This window comes from Suncus etruscus, chromosome 3 (assembly GCF_024139225.1).
Source record: "Suncus etruscus isolate mSunEtr1 chromosome 3, mSunEtr1.pri.cur, whole genome shotgun sequence".
In the NCBI taxonomy this organism is placed as follows: domain Eukaryota; kingdom Metazoa; phylum Chordata; class Mammalia; order Eulipotyphla; family Soricidae; genus Suncus; species Suncus etruscus.
This window is the reverse complement of record NC_064850.1, coordinates 161987147-162012057: the sequence shown is the minus strand read 5'-3', so window position 1 is coordinate 162012057 and position 24911 is coordinate 161987147. Positions and strand designations below refer to the sequence as shown.

Below are 24911 nucleotides of genomic sequence, written 5' to 3'. Positions count from 1 at the left end.
GCATTAACCTTCAGAACACGAACAGGACGGTATTCTGGCAAATCCAGGGAAAAACTGATATGAGAATAAATCTCTTTAAATGGGAGTGCTTTGTGTTTCATAAGTGAATCAAGCATGGTGATGATAATGTAATAAAAGACATTTAAAAGTTTTGAAATAGAGCTATTCTAGCTGAATGCTTTATCCAGAAAAATTACCTGTAGTTAAAAGGGTCTAGAGTGTGAGAAACTCAAGAGTCATTAAATTCACAGTTAGAGGAATGTTAACACACCTCAAAAGGTTAAAGGGCTGACTGAAGATGGTCTCGAACACTTTATTCCTGGATTTGTGTCATTTTTACCAATTTTATAACGTTTTAGTTGCCTGATAAATCTTTTCAACCAACATTTTCACAAGCTTCTGAAGTACTTCCTGACTGTGGATCTGCTTGTTGCCAGAAACAGTATCTTTTAATTTGCAAAGGATAGTAGCTGAAAGTCCAACTTGTTGATTTTAAGATTTAGAAATCAAATAATTACAGAAATGAAAAATTAAGTACCACTTAAAGGACAGAAGGCATTTCCAGATGAAATTTAAAACCAGATGACAAACTAAATGCTTGGAAAAATCTATTAAAAATTATATTGGTGCTAGTGACAAGATACCATCTCTTCAATTTTCATATGTATTGAGCTTTTAGAAATTACCAGCTCTTTGAAGTGTGTGGACAAGAGATAAAAAGATAAATAAGAAGCTATCTTCATTGCCCTTAGTTTTCTGTCAATAACATTTAATGAAACATTTGTTCTATGAAATATCTAAGACATTTATTCCTTCTTTCATCGAGCTATGTATGTTTCTGCATAAATCTAGTCTTGTGCAAGATATTAAAGACATTAATTGATTAATCCTGTTTTAAAACAGAATGAGACAATAGGGTGAGCTAAATTGTAATCAAGTCCATTTTGATAGACATTTTTAATAAAAATTTTAATTGACTCACCATGAGGTAGTTACAAAGTTGTCCATGATTGAGTTTCAGACATACAATGTCCAAGACCTGATCCTTCACTATTTTCCGCAACCAATACCCCCAGTTTCCCTCCTGCCCTCCCCCCTCTCTGCCCCTATAGCAGACATTTTTCTCATCTCTCTCTTTCTCTCTGTTCTTCTAGACACTGTGGCTTGCAATATTGTTACATATGATGCATATCACTTTCTTTAGCACCCAGTTCTTGCCCAGAGTGATCATTTCCAAATTTCAAAGTCATAGTGGTCCCTAATTTGCCCTAAGTATACTCTCCTGATATTTCTGGCAAGCTTCCTATTATGGAACTTCACAAAACAATAAAGGGGTATAAGGAGTTGTCCCTTTTTAAGAGTTCATAATACATCATAGATTTGAACTACTCCATTGACAGTCCAACTAGGCATTTTGTGTGTCATCCTTGTGCAGGGGCCATGCTAATATTCTCTGTGTTGTTCCAATTCTTAGCATATGTGCTGCAGAAGTGAGCACATAACAGTCGAACTAGGCATTTTAAGAGTAGTCATAAGCCATAGAGATATAACATCAAGTAGAGTATTTGGTTTGTACACGTCTGATTGGTTTGGTGCCTACAACCATATACAGAACCGAAGCACCATTAGTAGTAAACTCTGAGCATCACTGGGTGTGGCCCCAAGAAAAAATATTAAAAATCAAAAACTTGACAAAATCCAACACCCTTTCATATTAAAGACACTCAGCAAAATAGGATTAGAAGGAACCTTCCTCAAGATAGTTACAGCTATCTATGAAAAGCCTACAGCCAACATTATACTTAATGGCGAGAAGCTAGAAGCATTCCCACTAAGGTCAGGAACTAGGCAAGGCTGTCCACTCTCTCCACTCTTATTCAATATAACCTTAGAAGTCCTAGCAATCTGACAAGAGAAGGGAATCAAAGGAATCCAAATTGGGAAAGAGGAACCCAAACTATCTCTATTTGCAGACAATATGATGATATACATCAAAAACCCTAAAGAGTCTACAGTAAAACTCTTAGAAACAATTAACCAATACAGCAAAGTGGCTGGATACAAAGTCAATACACAAAAGACAGTAGCGTTTCTATACAAAAATAACAAAGTCAAGGAGAACGAGATTAAAAATACAATTCCATTTAAAATAGTACCAAAAAATATCAGGTACCTAGGAATCAGCCTTACAAGGGAAGTGAAAGACCTATACCAGGGAAACTTCAAAACACTTCAGAAAGAAATTGAAGAGGATCTAAAGAAATGGAAGAACATTCCATGCTCATGGATAGGTAGAATTAACATAGTCAAAATGACTATCCTACCCAAACTAAAATATAGATTTAATGCAATCCCTATCCAAATTCAGATATCATTCTTTAAAGAATAAGAACAATCAATCACAAAATTCATCTGGAACCACAAAAACCCAGGATAGCCAAACACATACTGAAAAACAAGAAGCTGAGTGGCATCTCCCTACCTAACTTGGGACTATACTATAAAGCCATAGTGATCAAAACAGCATGGTACTGGAACAGAGACAGGACCTCAGACCAGTGGGTCAGAACAGAATTCTAAGACATAAATCCCCAGATATACAGCCAATTAATATTTGATAAAAGAGGCAAGAACTTGAAATGGAACAAAGAAAGTCTCTTCAACAAGTGGTGGAAAACCACATGTACAAAAGTAAAAATTGACCCATACCTCACTCCTTATACAAAAGTCAACTCAGAATGGATCAAAGACCTCGAAATCAGACCCGAATCTATAAAGTTTATTGAGAATAAAATAGGCAAAACACTCGAATACCTATATATCAAAAAGGTCTTTGAAGACGGACCACCAATGGCAAGAGCTTTAGCGTCAAACATAAACAAATGGGATTACGTCAAACTAAAAAGCTTCTGCATGGCAAAAGAAACCCTACTTAACACAAGAAGACAGTTAATAGAATGGGAAAAAATCTTCTCACTCGACATATCAGATAAAGGACTGATATCTACAACATACAAAGCACTCAGAAAGCTGAGCCCCCCCAAACCAAACAAAGCCATAAAAAATTGGTGAGAAGAAATGAATAGACACTTCTCAGAGGAAGACAGAAGGATGGCCAACAAAAACATGAAAACATGCTCACCCTCACTCATCATCAGAGAGATCTAAATCAAGACAACAATGAGATACCACCTTACACCAGTAACGATGGCTCACATCAATGGGAACAACCTCTGTTGGTGAGGATGCGGTATGAAAGGCACACTCATCCACTGCTGGTGGGAATGCCCCCTAGTCCAACACCAACGGAGAACAGTCTGGAGAGTGCTCAAAGAACTCAGAATTGAGCTGCTATTTGACCCAGCAATTGCTCCTCTAGGTATATACCCCCAAATTGGAAGGACATTCATTCCAAATACGTGTGCACCCCACTTTTTGTCACAGCACTCAGTATAATAGCCAAGTCTTGGAACCAACCTAGATGTCCAACAACAGATGAATGGATCATTAAGATTGTGGTATTTATACACAATGGAATATTACATGGCAGTCAGAAATGATACAATCACAGACTTTGCAGCAACATGGATGGACCTAGAACATATTATGTTAAAAGAAGTAAGCCAGAAGACAAAAGATAAACACAGAATGATAGCGCTATTCTGAAGCACCTAGAACATACACCTTATATACAACTAATACTCAACAATCAAATAACAGGCTATAACAGGATAGAAACTCCAAACACGGTAATACTCAACGTATACTTGGGAACAGTGCCCAAAATACATGAAAAAGGAACAACACAAACTCTTGAATACACATTATACCATAAGAAAACCAGCAACAGTAGAAAGAGCAGCATAGAAAGAACAGGTAAGTAATCAGCCTTCTACTACAAAGGCCCCTAATAATCCCTTAGGGATCTTGGATCACAGGTAAAGTATACCACGGGAAATCACTGACTCCAAAGGAAACATCCCATAACACTATGTTTTAATGCCTTAATCTTACTATATTTAAAATAACCTCTCAGCTTTTTTGTCCACAGGCATTCTTAGATACAAAGGGTGGACAAACTAAGATGGCATCTCAGCGCTCACTCACATGAGATACCATACCCAGCTTGCACTACGAGAATGTCCCTGGAAAACTCTTTAACATACACTTTATCTCTAGGTTATACCTTCTTTAAGGATTTGAAGCATGTGACCAGTCAGACCACCGAAGCAGCAACTGTGATGTACAGACTTATACTATAGACCCTACTCATAGAACACATTCAAGCAAACTACCATTCCCTTGCTATTATCTCCTCTCTTCTCACTACATTTTTTCTTTTTCTTTTCTCTTTCCTTTCCTTTCCTTTCCTTTCCTTCCCTTTCCTTTCCTTTCCTTTTTTCTTTCCTTTTTCCTTTCCTTTCCTTTCCTTTTTCCTTTCCTTTCCTTTCCTTTTTCCTTTCCTTTCCTTTCCTTTTTCCTTTCCTTTCCTTTCCTTTCCTTTCCTTTCCTTTCCTTTCCTTTCCTTTCCTTTCCTTTCCTTTCCTTTCCTTTCCTTTCCTTTCCTTTCCTTTCCTTTCCTTTCCTTTCCTTTCCTTTCCTTTCCTTTCCTTTCCTTTCCTTTCCTTTCCTTCTCTTTTCTTCTCTTTTCTTTTTTCTTTTCTCTTCTCCCTTTCTTTCTAATGTATTTTCTCTTGTCTTCTTTTCTATCCCTTCCATATACTTTCCCCTTTCTCCCACTTTGGAAATCCAACTATCCCTTCACCCCTCAATCCCACCCAGACCTCCCACCGTATTAAAACTCTTCACCCTTAGTTCTTAATCCACTAGGCATCAAGACTGACCTCCTACCCCAATGAGCCAGTACCCAGCACCCAAGCAAAGGGACACCCAGTCAAACCCACACTTCGCCCCTGCAAGAAATGGCAACCAACTCCCCTGCAGACTCATGCTGCACGGCCCTCCCTACCAAATCTTCCTACTGTAGATTGTTACTTGAAACCACACTTAGCTCTAAAAGTATCCCCAATGCAAGAACTCCTACAAGACCTCCCTGCCGCAAATCCTCTGCCAATTTTAAGAAGGTCAGGGGGAGTGATGGAAAGGTGCCTGGGAACCCACACACCACAAGAAAAGCCCAAAAGACAATGGGGAAACCTATACTTCCAACATAAGTATAAGACCAGTATTGCACCACCTCTTTACCTGCTTTTCCCCAAAAGTAAGGTAGTCTCATGCATCACATGGTTCCTTTAATTATTTTGTTAATTCATTTTTAATGTTTGTTCTATGTATACATATGTGAGCTCATATATTTTATTCCTAATTTTATCTTGTTTGGATGTTTGACCTGTTTCTGTTTTCTTCTCTGTCCAGTCCCAAATGCACCGACAATATAAAGTAGCACCATTTCTCCCTGCAAAGGCACACTAAAAAAGGGGAAACCTTACATATAAAAAGAGCTCTTATCTACTAGAGATAAGAACTCATACTTGTTTACAATACAGGGATATATCCTACCTTGAAAATATGTCACGGGGACCCAACTTAGACCTCAGGTGATTAGACACTATCTGTCCAGCTTTGAACCCTGGATCCCAGATATAGAATCAACACAGTTCTTCACAACAGCTACAGGAAACAAATCTCATCTGGAACATTCTTAATATCGCTGGGCCACCAACAAATGCCAGCTCTAATATGCTATCCTGACAACAAAGAAAATGGGAATAACTTGACCTAAGAACAGGTTATCCTACCTCACCAGCTAAAGATAAGACAAAATCAGAAGACTTGTCACCCTTTGGTCGGTCCAAAAGCCAAGATCGTGATTTACAGATGACTGGCTGCTAGAACCATGACTGGACTGAATATATCTTGAGACCAATAAAAAAGCCCTAGTCTAGGGTTTGAACTATGACCTGCACAATAACCATGATCCCTATTTCCAAAGGTCCGGCAGAGACAATCGCAATGAAATGGGGCTTCTGGAAACACAATGAAAGACACTATCCTAGGTTCCATCCTAGGATCAGTGCAAAGACCAAGACCACCAACCACAGAAGATGAATTAAAATGACACTGAGGGAACAGAACTTCTAGAACCACAAAGAAAGACTTCACCATAAGTCCCACTCCTGGACCTGTGCAGATACTGAGATCTATAGATACAGAGGTCTTATTTCATCACCGAGGGCAGAGCAGAAGTTTTCCAAACACCACGGAAGCACTACCAGTAGAGTAAATGAACCTGAACAGAGTCTATAGTTAATCCCGTGACAATATACCCCAAGGGTGGAGAAACCCCATAACGCTAAGGCCAAGCGAATTCCTTTTCAAATGACCCCAATATCTACTGTGCCAGTGCAGGAGGGAAAAAAAGGCAAAAAAGCACAAAACATTTTTATCTTTTATATATTATTTTTTCTTCATTTATTATTATTATTATTATTTTATTTTTATTTACCTATCTACTTTTTATTGATTGCTTTGTTTTGGTGTGGTTATTGAAGCTGTTGTCCCCATTTATATTTATATTGTTTTGTTTTGTTTTCTTCTTCTCTTTTCTTTCTTTAGGTGCTCTGCCATGTTTTTTAACTCAAGACCTTGGCTGTTTTTTGTGGTACCTATCGTTATCACTGGAGTGCTCACTGGATATTTGACTCTTCTTTTTGTACTGTTGGGGTGTTTCACCTTTTTCTCCTTCATCTCTCAAACCAACGATGAGAGCCTCTAGAAGGATTCCCCCCCCCCCATTTTTGGCATATTAGACTTTTACCCCAGTTTATTACTTTTCTCTTCAAATAAAACCACATAACTTGAACTATGTAGTCCTTCCTCCCAGTTAGAGGGGGAAATAAGGGAGGCACCAAGACCAAGACTACTAAGTAGTAAGCTAGGTACAGAGGGGACCACAATTTCTCGAAGCTCCGGAGGTGAGGGAGGAGGATATGGGAGGTAGGACGAACACGGAGGTGTAGGAAGGACAAATCGGTGATGGGAACCCCCCTGATTTTATGTAAATGTGAACCTGTAATATTATTGTCAACAATATGTAAACCACCACTACGATCAAAATAGAAATTATATTAAAGGAATCAAAAACTTAAAAATATTCATCGTATTTTATAATAATGGTGTGCAATTTACAAAATGCTATTAAAGAGATAAATAACAAGAGGACCAGAAGCTGAAATCATGAAATCATAGATGACATGCATTTTTTAAAAATTTGTATTAAATAAAGCTTATTTTTCTTTCAATTTTTTATAGATAAAAGGAAAAAATCAGTAGCTGAGAAAAGAAAGTATGACAGAAATAGTAATAAGAAAAATGATAACATAGTTGTTCTTAACTCTAAAGTGTAGAGTTGGAGTCAAGATAGGGTAAAAAATGCTAATCAGATTTTTTTCTAAAAGTGTATTATTTCCTACTCAGAAAAATATAAATTCTACATTTATTTATTTCTCTCACCCAGGTAACAGAGTGGAATTGTCAGGAATTGCTAGACCCAGTTAGCATCATGTGGGATGAAGCAAAGAGCGTCACACTTGTCCTTAGGGGCCTTAAATCATCTTTAGTGGGGCAGAGTGATAGTACAGCACGTAGCATTCCTGCCTTGCATGTGGCTGACCAAGGTTAGATCCCAGCATACCATATAGTTTCCCAAGCACTACCAGGAGTAATTCCTGAATATGGAGCTAGAGCAAGTCCTGAAGATCACCAGGTATAGCCCCAAAACAAAAAATCAAATAAAAAAATAATTTTCTGTGTACCAACCATATTCTTTTTTGTTATTTCTTTCCTCCCTCCCTCCCTCCCTCCCTCCCTCCCTCCCTCCCTCCCTCCCTCTCTCCTTCCTTCCTTCCTTCCTTCCTTCCTTCCTTCCTTCCTTCCTTCCTTCCTTCCTTCCTTCCTTCCTTCCTTCCTTCCTTCCTTCTCTTTCCTTTTTGCTATAAACAATGGTACTTAGGGTTTATTCTTGACAGGGATTTATATAGGGTGCTGGGGATTAAACCTGGATTGGCTGCATGCAAGGCAGTTATCTAACAACAGCACAACAATAATATTCTCCAACCCAACAACTATATTTCCAATCTAACAACAGTCTCTTTAATCCAACAATATTTCTTAAAATAATATTTTTCAGAAAGTAAAACAAATCACTTTGTATCAGTAGGTAACTAAAACTATTTAGTTTTAGTCCACCACACAAGAAAATGCTTAGTGTATTGAAGTTACACACATTTAACTCTGAAAAAGGAGTGTAATATTGGGCTCCAAATAACACTGCCAGGGGCAGATAATTTAAAAAGCCAGGTTGACTTTATTTCCTTTTCTATTAATCACAATAGTAACGCGGTGGTTACTGGATAAACTGAGGAGTAAAAACTGTGAGTTTTGTTGTAAGAAGCTGTATCTGATTGTACTTACTAGATCTACAATCATTTAAGCTGTAATTTTAAACTATCTTGAAGCTTCTAATTTCACTATTCAAAACCTAGAGTAATTTGATTCTTGTACACTGAGAGCAACTTCTAAAATGGTCAGAGTTAGCATGGAAGTGGGAGAAAATGTTGACTTGAAGGAGATGCTTAGATTAGTTTGAAGGAACTCTAAACAAGAGTACCATATTTTCTGGCGTATAAGACGACTTTTGAAACAAAAAAAAAGTCAACCGAACAAAAGTCAACCGAAATTCCGGGGGTCGTCTTATCTGCCGAGTATATCCCAAAAAATGTTTCAATATGCCGCTAAACAAAACAAACAAACAAAAACAAATCAGGCCGCAGAGTTTCCAAATCTCTTTCTTGGGGGCTCCCAAACAGTACTCAGTAGATCTGGGGCCACTTCTGGCAAAACCCAGCTAACCGTGTTGGTGGTTCAGTGCTAGTTCAGGTCCAAGGATGGGGTGTTGTTTGGTTCATGTAGTGTGGGAGATTAACTGATGCCACCAGGGAATTGCCAGAAAAGGTGCCTATGATAAGGGACCAATCACTGCAAGGCTGCTCAGAGCGCCTCTCTGACTCAGCCAATCCAAGCAGGCTTTTGATGCATGCAAATTATACAGTGTTCTGTACCCGAATCTACACTGTCAAAAGCCTGTTCAGATTGGCCAGAGTCGGAGAGGACGTCTATTACAGTATAACCTTTGAATCTTTGCTTGTTGAGATTGGCTCACTGTGGGACATACAGTTGCAGCACAGGAATGTTCTGTCTGATACAGCGAATATAGGCCTAAACCTATGTTTTAAGTGCAAAATTAGGGGGTCGTCTTATACGCCCAGTCGTCTTATACGCCAGCAAATACAGTATACTGGTACCATGTCTTCAGGGATGGACACCTATCTGTTTTTGCTTTAGCGTAAGTCCTGGCTTCCTGTTGTATTGTATGAATCCTGCATAACAATATATAGTTCTAATTTTCTTTTTTCTCATGTAAAACTTTTGGTTTTGCAATTTTACAAAATGAAAAAAAATCAGTTTTGCATTTCCTATCTAGGTTACAAAATTGTAAAAAATGAATACACCATTCATTAAAATGTAACACACACATATATCCTCACAACCTTTCAATAAATTGTGTTATGCTATTCAAACCAAAAAGTATAACAATAAAACACATATCTTACTGAGGTAGTGAGGTAAAGAACTATTCAGTAGAATCAATACAACCAAGAATTTTTAGTTGAGTTTTTGTAATTTTAAGCAAAAAAGAAAGTACAGATATTTCATGCTGACGACACTGGCCTGCTACACTCTATTCGCAATGCTCCTTTCTTCTCCAAATAAAAACGCAGAACCAGTGGACAATAATGGGAATTAAGTCTATATAGCACTTTGGGAAAATTTTTTATTTTGGCAATATTAATCTTCCCAATTCATGTATAGGGGTTGTGTTTCCATTTCCTTTCATTCCCCTTTATTTCAGTAGTGTTTATCATTTTCTTTATAAGTCATTTCCATCTTTGATTAAACTAAATCTTAGTAGCTGTACTTAGTGGAGTGCTTCAGAATGGTTTCTGGGACAGTGAGATTGTATCACAGCAGGCAGAACACTTGCTTACTTACACGTACTCAACATGAGTTCATCCACCAAAGTTCCCCTAAGTAGCAGCTAGAGTGATCCTTAGACACAGGGCCAAGTGTAAGCCCTTCGCAAAGCTGGTATTTAAAAAAAGAAAGAACAAGGTTCTAGGACTGGAGAGAGTAAAGTGATTAAGTCTTTGATGCCTCTATTGATCAATCTACAACATATTTTTATTTACACACTGATATTAGAGAAATCTATTTTAGCTAAAGAGTAATCTTAGGCAGAAATATAAGGTACCTCTAAGGTGCTTACACTTTAGGTTTACTTGGGAATGCTAATAGAATATCATAATCAAATACTTGAACTCCTATAATTTCAAGCAAAGAAAGAAGCAGTATAAAATATAAATAAAAAGCAGACCATCAGGAACTAATGGGATAATGCAGGAACAATGCACCTTGAATTGAATGTAGCTGATATGAGTTTGATTCCTGGCACCATATATGATTCTCTGAGAACTGATAAGAGTGATCCCTGAGCATATAGGCAGGAGTGAGCCCTGAGAACTACCAGATATATACAAATTCACTACCCACCCAAAAGCAAAACAAAACCAGAGAGCAGTGTAAATACATTCTAATGTACCATCCACTAGTATACATGTATAATGATTTCATGCCCAAATTACACCATTCATAGGATTTATCATTTATATCACTACCAAGTACCATTTTGCATCAAAGAAACAAAAAGGCTTTAACTTGAAAATAAACTTAATTTTAAAAAGAAACACATATAAGAACCAAGTTTGGGACAGGAAATATCATGTAATATATCAATTATAATTCTGGCTTTTAATAAAAAGAGGGGAAATCAAAAGATATTGACTAAGCATGCTTTTTTTCTAGAGAGAAAATAGTCCCTTGTTAAAAAAAAAAAACCTTTAGATAAACATTTCAGGTTTTAAACAGAAAACTTGTCACATGCTCTTAAAGAACGAATGGTTCTCATTCTAACCAAAAGAAAAAGAAAATAAAACCTGAAATCAGTGGCTTTTGTGTTAGCCAAGAATTGCCTTAAACAAGAAATATCTACTTTATTTTAACAGAGAAACAAGACCAGCAATGTAATTTAAGAATGCCATTAGTGCAATAAATTCTTCACTGAAAAATCTAAAAATATCACAAGGCATTCTGCTTAAATTATAATAATTGCACATGCATCAAACATCTTTGCATCAAGCAGGAACAACTTGCATTGCTGCTCATACCTAAATGTCAACATACATGCCCAGAAACTGTTATCACACAACTAAACCTTCACAGTTCTGCTAAAACATAAAGCTAGAGGAAGAAACCAAGAATGATTCTCATTTGAGATACAAGAGGGAAATGGCTTTGCAACTTTCTGAATAAATCCTACCAACCTAAATAAACAATGAAGACAAATAAACCAATAGGGACTACCTGGGAAACTTCTGTTCTCTCATGTTAACTCTCATCTGGATAGAAATTTTTTAACTTATCCCTTTTTCTAATTTTTTCATTTGCTTCTGCTATTTAAAAACATATAACATTTAATCTCTTCTAATTATTATTCTTTAACATTCAAATTTCAATCTTTCCTACTTTTTTAGAAACACTGCAACCAAAATAGCAAGGTAGAAAGAGGATCAGGAACAAGGTAATGATGAGCAATCTGCTATTCTCCAGAGGTTTCTGAATATGCTTCTTCTGAATATGCTTATTCAGAAAAAAATACTACTGAGATAGCAATATATTATTCATGCAATTATACCCAACATGTAATTTCAACTAACTTTTCTGAATACTAGAAAGTAAAAATGATCCAAATATTTTGAGCAATGAAAATATTCTGTATCAGTAGCCAGAGACATTACAGCTTCCATATTGTCCAACCTGTAATTAGACTGCAATCAATAGTACAACAAAGCAAAAGACCCACTCTCTATAGCCAGAGAAAGGAATGTCCACCATATGGAATATCTAAGGCCCAGAAAATTATGTGTGTGGTCCTTGTAAGTGACGGCAGAGACACGTATGCTTCTCATCAACTGTCCTTGGCCCATCTGCCTGTATTATATGGCCTGCTAATGATGTTCTAAATATCCAAATGTCCCTTGGACAATTATGCTCTATAAAGCATGTTTAGGTGGGGGTGGAAGTGAGAAATGGGGGTTTTAGATCTGGGAATTAACAGCTAGTTAATTTTGCATGGAAATTAACTGTAAGTAGTTTACCTCTAATTAGTCATATAAAAGCTATTTGGGTTTTGAGTTTGTTCGGTTTTGATTTTTGGTCGACACATGGAGGTACTCAGGGCTTACTCCTGGCTCAATTGTTAGAATTACTCCAGCTAGGGCTCTGGGGAACTTGTGGTGTTCTAGGGCTCAGGCCTGGATCATTGGCATGCAAGGTAAGTAACCTATCCACTGTGCTATCTCTCCATTTCTCCTGGGCCTTGAATTTTACTTTATTTATTTTCTTCGAAAAATCTACAGTGCTCAATGCATAAGCAAATATTTAATTTTAATTAATTTTGGATATACTTCTAGAAAACAGTAATAGCTAATATATTTCAATCATTCTTTGAAGATTTATTGATACTGAATATAGTTTGTGTGCTCAGAATAATATTCTTTTTTATTTTACTTATTTATTTATTCATTTATTTATTTAGGTTTTTCAGGCCACCCTCAGGGGTTACTTCTGGCTATGTGTCAGAAATCACTGTTTAGATAAACATTTTAGGTTTGTTACAAAGCAGATATTGGCTTGGGGGACCAAATGGGAGGCCAGGGATTGAACCTAGGTCTGTCCTGGGTCAGCCACGTGCAAGGTGTGCTATCACTCCAGCCCCTGAGAATAATATTCTTTTTAAATAATCTTTATTAACTCCTTAATTTATACAAATATGCTTAAAATTTAAATTTCCTAGTAGTGTCAGAAATACATGTGTCCTATTACATGCCATATGCTGAAGGAAGTATTAAGAGGCAGAATCTGAAACTATGATCCTGGGTTCACAAGTTTTCTCTTTGATCCTATGCTTTCTCTATGATCCTGAACAAATAATGTAATAACTCTGAAGCTTTGTTACCTTATCTAAAAAAAAAAGAATTCTAATACATAAATATGTTAAATATTGGTATGCAAATTAAACTACAAACCATGTAAAACATGTAAACCATAAAACTTAATTTTAGAATTCAGAAATAAAAATTTCAGCTAACATAAAATTATTAAGACTACTTACCTTGCCCTAGGCTCATGACAATATAAATTGTACACGATATGCTGTACATAATTTTTTCTAAAACATAAGACATCTATCAATACATAGACAGATATTGAACACAGAGAATTCCATGTGATCACAGCAATCTAAACTACCCAAAAGAAGAGAAAGCTGCATACTTGCTGATTCTGCTACAATTTAAAATGCGCACGTTCAGTCAATTTTTGAAATGCTGTCTTAAGAAATTCAGCAATTACAAAGAATCTGGGCAAAATTCTGCAAGAACAGCGTTTCTTCTAAATGTATTTCCAATATGAATTTGGTTATTAATCAAACATTAGCATATTTGTTATATACTGTGCCACATTCCCCAGGTAGCTAATTTGTTACTAGGCTATATACAAAAGGAACTTTTAAAAACTAAATAACACTTCTAAGACTTGAAGAAACTTATAGGACAGTTTCTCAGCTAGGTGTAGATCCTTAGTAAGCAAATTATACTTCCTATCAACACATGTTTTACAACAACACAAAAAAATTAAATAAAACCAGTAATTCAAATTTGTGCGGTGTTTTAGTAATTATAAATAATTTAATTTCCATGAAATGAAAATAAAGAAATTAAAAATAATGAGACATGTCAAAGCAGAGATTGGAATCCCCATTTCTATATTCATATAGAGAAAGATTTCATGGTGTACATATTTTCTACATGATTGCTTTCAGTATTAGTAGGTAATAGTTTCATTTATGTTGCCTAAATGCCACGACTATATTGTATAAAGTTTTATATCTTTTGTTCTGTCTTGGTTAGTTTTTCATTGCCTGTTACTATTAACCACATGAGAAATTTTTCCTGGACTCTATACCATCCACCTTTAATTCCATCTATTCAAATGGGATGTAAGCATTAAATTCAATCTTGTACTTGATATTGACATCATTTCACACAATAAATAAGTGTCAACACCTAATGTATAACACCTAATACAACTATCTTACATATAATCTCCATACATTATAATAGAGAAAATTTCAATAATTAATGACAAATAGCAAAGTAACATAATTCAGTACCTCCAAAATATTTTCTTTCCTGACTTTTCCTTGTTTGAAGTAGAGAAGTGGAGCTATTCCAAATCTAGGACATTAGTAAGAATGTTAAGAAGCTTTATAAATTGGTATGTTTTGCACTCCCAGCACAGCACTTCAGGGCCACTGCTCCGTAGTGCTTTAGTATGCCTGAGACCAAAGTTAAAGTGCCTGTACACAAAGCATATTTTCTGGCCTTCCAAGCCACCTTCCCAGCCTAGCTAATATGCTACCATGTGCTTTCAATGTATCATCTCATTTAATCTTCAGATAATACATGTGAAAAGTACTATTAGAACACACATTTTCTTTTTTTTTTTTTTTTTTTTTTTTGGTTTTTGGGCCACACCCGGCGTTGCTCAGGGGTTACTCCTGGCCGTCTGCTCAGAAATAGCTCCTGGCAGGCACGGGGGACCATATGGGACACCGGGATTCGAACCAACCACCTTTGGTTCTGGATTGGCTGCTTGCAAGGCAAACACCGCTGTGCTATCTCTCCGGGCCTAGAACACACATTTTCTAGAAAAATAAACTACCTAAAATTCAGAGAAGTGGCCTTTCCCAAGTTATATAATAGAGTGCAAAGAATTTAATTTAATCTGGTTAAGAGCTCAGAGTCCATATATAATAATCACAAGCCTCCACTACCACTTCAATACAAGGGCACAGAGGTCAAGACTGCTTATGTAATATGGGGATGATAATGCAAAATCAACTTCCACAGAGTTCCTGACAATACTGAAGGAAAGTCTATATAGTAGTAAGTTACATCTTGTTTTTTTTCTCAGTGCATCTCAGTAATGAAGAATAAAAACAGTAACCATTTTTATATCAACTACCAGATTAACAAGTGATCATGAAATAAAAATGTCTATTACACATTATTCATGATCAAAATTATTTCTCAAGAGACAATATGCTAAGCATTTATTAAACCAGTGTGTTCTATAAATCATATATATGCACACCCTTAATAAGTTTTATCATTCAAAAAGCAATTTCCCTCTTCCACCTCAAAGTACCCAGTCATCATACTTCAGAGCATTTTGCATAGATTAAAATTATTGTATCTATGAAAGTGGCTGAATTCAGACTATTTCTATTGCCTTGTTATTTCTAGTTTCTCGCTCATTTTACTTGATCCACAGAAATTACCCATTACCTGAAGTAAGCACAACCAAAGGACAAAGAACAAATGCCAGCTAGCTTACCTGTTTAAGAGCCTTTTTGGTGTGTTGCTGAAAGGAAGACACTAATTTACTTTGCACGGCTGTATTAGTTAGGCTTGAATCTCGAGTGGAAGATGTTTCATCAGTTACCTGCTTCACACAAACTAGAAAGAGAGAGAGAGATAATGATATTACTAATTTGAATTCCTTTTTTATATCCACTGTAATTAACTCGGAGCTTTTCTCCAATCAAAAATAGATACCTAAAATAAAGCAAAACAGCACAGTAAAAGGAAGAGTATCTATATTTGAAAAGAAGAGATCGTGTAATAATGGCGTGACCACGTTCACTTAACTTCTATAAACCTGTGCTTCCTTATCCACTAATTGAGGATAATTTTTAAGTCATATGGCTATTAAAAACATTTTAAAAATCATAGTATCAGCCTTAGGAGTGGGGAAGCAGCAGATATTTTGAAATCAGAAGGAAACTGAGTGATAACATAGTATTCTGAAGAAGCAAATATTAATGAGATTGCTTTTAGTCTATCAACCAGAGAGGCACTATTCTGCTACTTAATAATGAAACAAAATTTTATTGAACAAAATTAACAATAACAAAAATTCTTCTATTTAACAACAGATTTTAATGCCAGACATCCCCCATTTTTCTGAGTCAAATCACAAAGCATGGAGAAAGAGAAATCTGAGAGCAAGGTGTTAATTTAAGACTTCTTTCAAGAAAATCCTGTAGATTACATACTCATTTACCATTTTTTAAACCAGAGTTTAGCTTTCATGTTGCCTGTTCTAGGGATCACTTTTTGAATGAAACTGTCTTGCTGGCATAAATAGAGTATCCCATTCAGTTTTCTTTTGTGAAATTTGTGCTAGACTACATTTGTCTTCCTCACACATTCCTCTGCAGAGACTCACTTTAAACACTCCAGAGCTTTGGGCAGGGTTGCACATGCATGTAAGCCTTTGTTGTGTACCCAACAAGAGAAGTGGTTATTTGGAAAATTAAAGCAAGGAAACACTATGATTAGTGGTAGAATAAAGGCATATGTCAAAGGCAGGAGGCAAGAGAAAGTTAGAAGAAAATAACTTCAGAACATATTGCAAAGGCTCAAAATATAACATTTTAAGGGCATCAGGGTTATACTAATTCAAGAAAATTTTGCAATGAATAGTAATTTTGGAGAAATCTGACCTATGCTTTAAAAGAAAGAGAAACAACTATTCTAGAAGAAATTAAACTGGAAAAAATGGAACCAACTGTCTTTGTTTAAAAATACTTTGTAGGGGGGGAGATGGGCCCCTCCTCCAAAAAAAACTTTTTTGCTATGCCTGTGAAGAAACTCAGAGATATATACAAAATATAAGCCATATCCTCTTGGGAATATGCTGCCAAAGGACTGTAGGAGAATGGGCAAGATCCAGGGTGAAAATTCAAAAGTAAAAACAAAAATAAAACACAACAAAACAGCACATGAAGGTACATGATATTAAGCACATTGAAGCTGCTTTGAAATGAACTCAGGCATAAAATGTCTTGAAATTAAATTCTGACTTATTTATGAAAAGGTTAGGAAAATTGAGTCAAGCGACTTCACTTTTTTTTTTTTTTTTTTGGTTTTTGGGCCACACCCGTTTGACGCTCAGGGGTTACTCCTGGCTATGTGCTCAGAAATCGCCCCCTGGCTTGGGGGGACCATATGGGACGCCGGGGGATCGAACCTCGGTCCTTCCTTGGCTAGCGCTTGCAAGGCAGACACCTTACCTCCAGCGCCACCTACCCGGCCCCGCGACTTCACTTTTAATACAGAAAGTAACCAGTAGGCGCAAAGTAAGAAGTATGAAGAATATAATAATCATCAGCTATTTATACTAGGAATTTTACATGATGTAATTTCATTTGATATTTTCAACCACATAGCAAAATGGAAAGATATTAACTCCCTGTAGGAGAAAGAAAGCAAAAGAGACCAAAGGGGCTATATATACCTATGAACACACATTCAGTGGAGGTAGAATCAAAAGCCAGGCTCCACCTAAATTAATTCATTTCACAGTCAAGAAATAATGCAGATAATTCAGTATCTAAAGAAGCTTTACATGAATCATGTTGGAGCTTCAGAAACACAAAAGTTAGTAAGGTTGAAAAGAAGTGGTCATTGTGTTCTTGAAATAGAATAAAAGAACTTTGAGTTACGGCCCGAGAAATATCATGCTTGAGACAGCAAAATTATTTGCTTGCTGGGGCATGAGTCTGTCTGCCTTGTATGTGCTAACCTAGGATGAACCGCGGTTTAATCCCCCAACGTCCCATATGGTCCCCCAAGCCAGGAGCGATTTCTGAGCACATAGTCAGGAGTAACCCCTGAGCATCACTGGGTGTGGCCCAAAAAACAAACAAACAAAAAAAGTATTTGCTTGTAGAGACAGTGAGGAAAATCCTTGAATTAAATATAAGGTGACTCTTTTTATTATATCCTACCTTATAATATTTTTTCTTAACCAGTATAAATGTTCTTGTTAAAGGACATTTTGTGGCAGCATTAATAAATGATAGCTCCAAGGCTTTTCTACTGTAGATTACTAGAATAATGTGTTAATACTCTGCCAAAGCTTAATTATCAAGAGTTATTGAAAATAATCATCAGTTTATGTGTTAATTTTAACATATTTAAGTATATTTTTCTAAAGATTACCTAAAAAGTCATTTTAATATTTAAAAGTTCTTTGAGGTGAGAAAATTAGGGAAAGATAGAGGAAGGTATAGGCCAGGATGTTTGATTCCAAATGTATAGACCAAGATGAGTGTAAAGTAAATATGGTCCAAAGTACAGTGTGCACTAGCAAATGTTTTTTTATTGATTTTATATTCTGAGAGAGGCATTTCCACCTAGAAAAATATAGACTTATAAATTAACCAAATACACCTTTAGAAACACTATGAAAGCTATAAGATTTTCTACGTATTAGACTCTAAACAAAATTTTTGTTCTTTGTATTTCTTTTTTTTTTTTTTTGGTTTTTGGGCCACACCCGGTAATGCTCAGGGGTTACTCCTGGCTATGTGCTCAGAAGTTGCTCCTGGCTTGGGGGACCATATGGGACACTGGGGGATCGAACCGCGGTCCGTCCAAGGCTAGCACAGGCAAGGCAGGCACCTTACCTTTAGCGCCACCGCCCGGCCCCGTTCTTTGTATTTCTAACTGATAAATTTAGAACCAGAAAATCAGCTACTGAGAGGATTAGGCAACAAACCTACAACATGCTCTCTGTCTCTAACTTAGAGAATCCATTAAATTTCTGTTTGTTGTACAGTTTGGTCTAAAAATCACTCTTGCATTGTGTCAGTAGTAACTCACATATTTAGGCTCAACATGTATCAAAAGCTCTAAATTTGTGAGTCACAATTTAAAACTCCAAATGGAATTTAGAAGGCAAAGTTTCAGGTATAAGGCAGGAGGCAAAATTCAAACAATATCAGGATGTACTATGACATTTTCATCAAGATTATTCATTTCTGTCTAAACCAACTCTGTTCTGATTTAGCTAGAGTAGCCCAAAGCAAAACATCTAGAGACCCCCTGGTCATCAGAACTCTGCCTTCTAAAATTTGGTCCTATTTCACTGTATTAAACCAGCTTTCCATTACCATTTATTTCTAATTAAATAATTTGAAAATATTAAAGTAAATATAGCAGAAAGAAAAATGTGGAATTGAGTTCTTTGGGCTAAAAAATCTTACAGGGGTACAAAATGATAGCAGATAGGATACTTGCCTTGTATGCCACTGACCCCAGTTCAATCCTAGGGACTATATATGGTCCATGTGGATTCATATTCTAAAAAACCTAGGGTTCCCCTTAACTTATTCTGCAACTTTCTTCATAACAGATGAGACAAATAAATAATATAGGAATGAACCCCTTCCCAGGTAAATAAAAGAAGTTGCCTGCATATTTATCTAAAAAATAGAAGTTGCCTGAATATTTATCTAAGGGCTTGAGTTTAGTCTCTCAAATGCCAAAGGAGAGAAAATGTTAAAACAATAACCCTGGGCAATTCGTGTATCTGAAATTACAATAGGAGCCAGGAAATTGAGGAAATAAGACATGTTTGAACTAATAAATATCAAAGACTAACATGCAATTTAGAAAGTGGTATTTTTTTGGCATTCTGAAGAGAATAGGAGCTTTTTTCTCACTTATTTAACTGTGTACTGGCACTATCACAAAATGAATGCCAGGATATTATACCTCAGAACCCTGTAAGGCTGTCTGCCTACCCCTCCTTTTTTTTTTTTTTTTTTTTTTTACTGACTCACTGTGAGATGATCACAAAGTTCTTGTTTGAACTTCAGTTGTACAACTGTCCAGCATTCATCCCTTCACCAGTGTACACTACTCCCCATTAATGTTACCAGTTTTTCTCCTTCCCTTCACTACCTCCCCACCTGCCTCAATGGCAGACACTTGGGAATTGTGATTTCCAATACTGCAACTGAATAGGTTTCAGATGAGTTACTTTATTCAACACCCAGTTTTCCCACTATTACTATCATAGTGGTCCCTTCTCTGTATCCTCTTCTCAACCCTTGAGGCAAGCTTTCTACCATAGACCAGTTTCCTGGCCCTCATTTCTGTTGTCTTTGAAAAATAATAAAAAAAATTGGTTATTTCACAAATAAATGCTATTATTCTGTATATTGCTCACTCCCTCTGACTCATTTCACTCAACTCCATCTGCTTCTCTGACTTCCATACATTTTTTGTTTTGTTTTTGTTTTGGGGCACACCTAGCAGTGCTCAGGAATTATTCATGACTTTGTTGAACATAAACTTTATTTTGTTGCTCTAACTGTCCTTTACCAATTGACTTTTCCAATCTCTCCTCAGTAAAGTTATATGGACACTTCAAATTTAGCCCCTCCTTCAAAATTTTTCTGCCTATAGTTTCTGTGCTAGAGAATGCTCCTTTTATCCATGTTTTCTTGCAATTAGTGTCATGAATTCATGATCATCTCTGCAATACTGGATATTCAGCCTGTCTAACTGGCAACTCAGGGAATTAAAATGTAGGTTAAGAATAGTTGACACAAATGTTGACTGAACTAAATTTTAGAATTCTGTTTATGTAATGTATCAGAAATATTTTACACTTAAATTTCAGTTATTGTTTTAAAAGGATTTCTAAAAAGAACATCCAACAAAAACAGTTTTAATTATAAAAAAAGTTCTCTAAAAAATGAACTTATTAAATTTGAATATAAAAGTGTCAACACATCTTAAAAAAGATTATAGTATGGTCTTTCGGAAATATATAAAAATTAAGTCCAAAAACAGTCTATGCAAGTTGGTAGGAAGTCTGCCGCTTAACGTAGATAAATTTCCTTCTATTATCTTTATTTGCTACCTAGTTTCAACAGAAATGTCAGAGATAAGTAGATTTGCATAGTGAAATAAAAATAAATAAAACTTAAAATACTCAAATTAAAAATCACACTGCTGAGCAAGAGATAGCTGGAATGGCTGAAGAAATGTTTTGCATGCTGGAAACATGAGTTCAGTTCTAGGTTTCATATGATTCCCTGATGACAGTTGGGAGCAACCATAGAGCACTGAGTTGGAATCCAGCACAGCCCTCCTCCCAACCTGAACATACAAGCCCAATCACAATGTTCTCTAGAAATGGTAAAAAGTTGTGAGGCAGCAAACTACATCAAAAATCAGATAGAGGAGTGATAGTGGCACTTCAATAAAGACCATTCCTACCATTAGTTGCTCTATATCACTTAAATAATGAAGAGTAATAGGCTATCTGAGGAAACTGGTGTTCAAAGATCAAATCACATCAAAGAGAACATTCGTATGTTCATTTTAGGAACTTTCCTCCCACCTATTCCATTTCAGTTTTCTGAAAAATCAAACTAGATGCTTTCAAAACAAGAGTTTTCTGTAGAAATGATCCTGATATACTCTATAGACTTAACAGTTTTTATATTTGAGTTAAAAGAAATAATTTAAATAAAAGAATACACTGTATATTAGGAAAACAATGGAACACTTAAATTCAATTACATTCTAATAGAAAGTTGAATCTTAATTATTATTTATGTTCTAATAATTCATTCAATTTCCAAATGTTTATTAAGCACTTTCATAGTAAATGTTGCATACTCTGCAAAGGAGGAAAACAGTGAATAAAACTTAAGAATTGACTTTAATTTTCTCTTAAAAGCATTTAAAAATATCATGCAATACTACTATTTATACCTGAGGAAGAGGAAAACTAAGAAAATTTAATAATAAAATTATTTCCAAGTATCAATAGTATGTAATTTAAATTTTCCAAATGTTTATTAAGCACTTTCATAGTAAATGTTGCATACTCTGCAAAGGAGGAAAACAGTGAATAAAACTTAAGAATTGACTTTAATTTTCTCTTAAAAGCATTTAAAAATATCATGCAATACTACTATTTATACCTGAGGAAGAGGAAAACTAAGAAAATTTAATAACAAAATTATTTCCAAGTATCAATAGTATGTAATTTAAATTTCCTAATGGCAAATAATCATTCAAGACTGTCTACATTGTAACATGTTTTAAATTTGGTGCCTAGATTTAATCAGATATCATGTATATATGTTGGCAAAGTACATATCAAAATTTTCTAAAAATGACCTTATGAGAACTTATTTGACCTCAACTATATCTTCCTGAATTTTACCTCAGTATCAGAAAAATATAAATCTTTAATCCTTTCTGGATACAGACTAGGGAGAATATTCCAGTCTTGAAGAATTTTCTGATCTAGGAGAAGTATGTATAATTTGAATTTAAACAAGTTTCATAATTGAATTTAAAAAAAGCATTAAGGGATATAAGATTAAACACAGCAATAAATTCAGAAGCAACTAAATACAGCAATAATAGAAATAAAATAATAGGAAGTAAAAAATACATCTGTAATAAATATTCAAGAGAAAAGGCAACAATACACAATATATAATACATAGTACATACTGATACTAGTATTTAAAATGTCATCTATAAATACACTATGCCTAAAATAACTGAGTATTGTAGTTATTTTTTTCATTACTAGAGATAAAACCCAGGCCTGGGCCAAACCTTTACTTTATCCAATAACTGAAATTTATTTTTATGACCTGCTATATTTATTAAATAAAAATATATTTTATAACCTGCTATATCTATTAAATAAAATAGGTTTTTGAAGATTTTTTGACATCATCAAAAACAAAAACCAAAATAGAGCCAAAGGAACTTAGAATAAGATGAAAATACCAGAAATGTATCTGAATAAAAAATATTTCTACAAGATGTAGTCCTGCAAAAATTATTTATTTATTTATTTTTGGTTACCTACCCGGTGGTACCCAGGGCTTACTCTGGCTTTATGCTCACGAATTACTCTGTGGTAGTGTTCAAGGTACCATATGAGATGCTGGGAATCAAAACTGTGTGCAAGGCAAATGTCCTACCCACTATAATATGATTCCGGCTCCCATGGATCCCTTAAAAATTTTGAAAACTTATCTTTTATGCTGTAAATTATACTTATTTGATACCAGAGAACCATATATATTGCTATTTCATTGAAATATTCACAAAAAGGTCACAAGCACCTTGATTTGTACTAGAGAGAATACTGAAGTTCCATAGGTGATGGCATAAAAATAATCATTTTGCACACTTAAGCTATATAGCTATAGTAATTCCTCTTTGAGACTACAATTCATCCTTAGAGTAATTTAGTAATGTTGATATCTGAGTATTTGTAAGTATGGCTATTGATAAATATGGATAATTTAACTATTTCTTCAAACTGAGATGAGGAGATACTCAACCAAAAATAATATTTAGTACAAATCATATCTTAATAGATCTTTAACCATCTAACCCTCGCAAATAAACACTATGGATTACTCATGCAAAATTCCAGAATAACACAATAACTTCTTTGTGTAGGTGTGTGTGTGTGTGTATTGGAAAGGGAGAGACACAACTTAGAAACTGTTGTTTGATACTGATGTCATACCTATGATCTTCCACAATACGTGAGGTTCCTTAAATATCTATACAGAAATAAAATAATTGACCCAGAAAATGAGAAAGAGAAATCAGGCAGGAATAATATCATTAAATGATTAGCAGAGGTCAAGGCTAAGTGTTTTCCTTATGGGTATCACTGCTATGTTATACTTTAACAAAGATCAACCATACAATGAGTAGTACAATAAGTAGTGCTAGGTATTTGATTTAGGGGGACTAACTAAAAAATAGTTATTGTTTCACTTTGGAGAGGAAAGATAATAAATTATCCAGCATCTCTGAAAATGCACTTTATTTTTAAAGGTCATGAGTACATTATTTCTATATATAAAATACAAACGACATAAATCAAACAGAAATTTGTCTGGGTAAGAGGAGTAATTGAGAAAATACCTTTAATTTTGTTTTTATTCCAGAGGGAGTTTGTTTTTATAATGAGATCATGCTCTCTTTTTTATCTTTGTCTATTATGACACTTCTTGAATAGCACAAGTATAAAGGGGGGAAGTACACTTAAATGGATCACTTTATCTGTGCTTACAAAGAAAACCTTCATTACTCTATGACTGTGGACTGTTAAAATGAACCAAAATCCATTTGCACAAGAACGGAGGTCACAGTTCAAGGGGAAATCTGTAAGAAAAGCAGTCCCTAATGGGTGAAAGGAGTGGTAAATAGTATCATCTTTAAGTAATGTTTGAAAGAGTGCGGATGACTTGTTCTGAGAAGATGAAGGAGTGCTATCAGGAAGATACCCAGCTGTTCTGTATCATGAGGTGGGGAGATTATTTTAATTAAAAGCACAAAAGATGTCAGCAATAAGGAAAAGCCAACTGTAAGTTTAGCAAAAGTATCAAGAAAGACAAAGGAGACTGTGGAATTCCATTCCTTCTGGACACATGCTAATAAAATAATGTCAAATCAAATTGACTGATTTAAGCAAAATGCTGACATGAAAGGATCCATCGCTGCATAAACTTTGAAGTCCCTCGTACATCTTGGAAACTGTAAAAGCTGTGGGCTGGGATGAAAAAACGGGAGACTAACAAAGAGTGGGCAGAAGAAGTTTCATGTCCTGCCAATGGTCATTTCTTACTGTGAAGAGTATTCTCTTTCCTCTGTGTTTTCTTCTATGTGTAAGTGAAAAAACATCATTTTTACAGCCATATGTTTCTCTGGGCCACCAAAGTCGAGCAGGTGTCTCTAGGAACTAGCAAAGCTGAACAAAAATGCAAATGCTAGATAAAAGACAAATCCTGCTTTCCT

The 24911-nt window shown here is 35.4% G+C and overlaps 1 protein-coding gene and 1 non-coding gene across 2 annotated transcripts in view; both read right to left on the bottom strand.

The window, feature by feature from the left end:
* Positions 1-24911, bottom strand: part of ASXL3 (ASXL transcriptional regulator 3) — a 151558-nt gene that overhangs the window by 75251 nt on the left and 51396 nt on the right. The window contains exon 6 of the mRNA XM_049769721.1: positions 15595-15716. Within this exon, the coding sequence (XP_049625678.1) occupies positions 15595-15716 (122 nt within the window). The remainder of the gene's footprint in view (positions 1-15594; positions 15717-24911) is intronic.
* On the bottom strand, positions 1391-1498 carry LOC126004836 (U6 spliceosomal RNA). Its single transcript, XR_007494081.1, has one exon. It is a non-coding gene; the product is annotated as a U6 spliceosomal RNA (small nuclear RNA).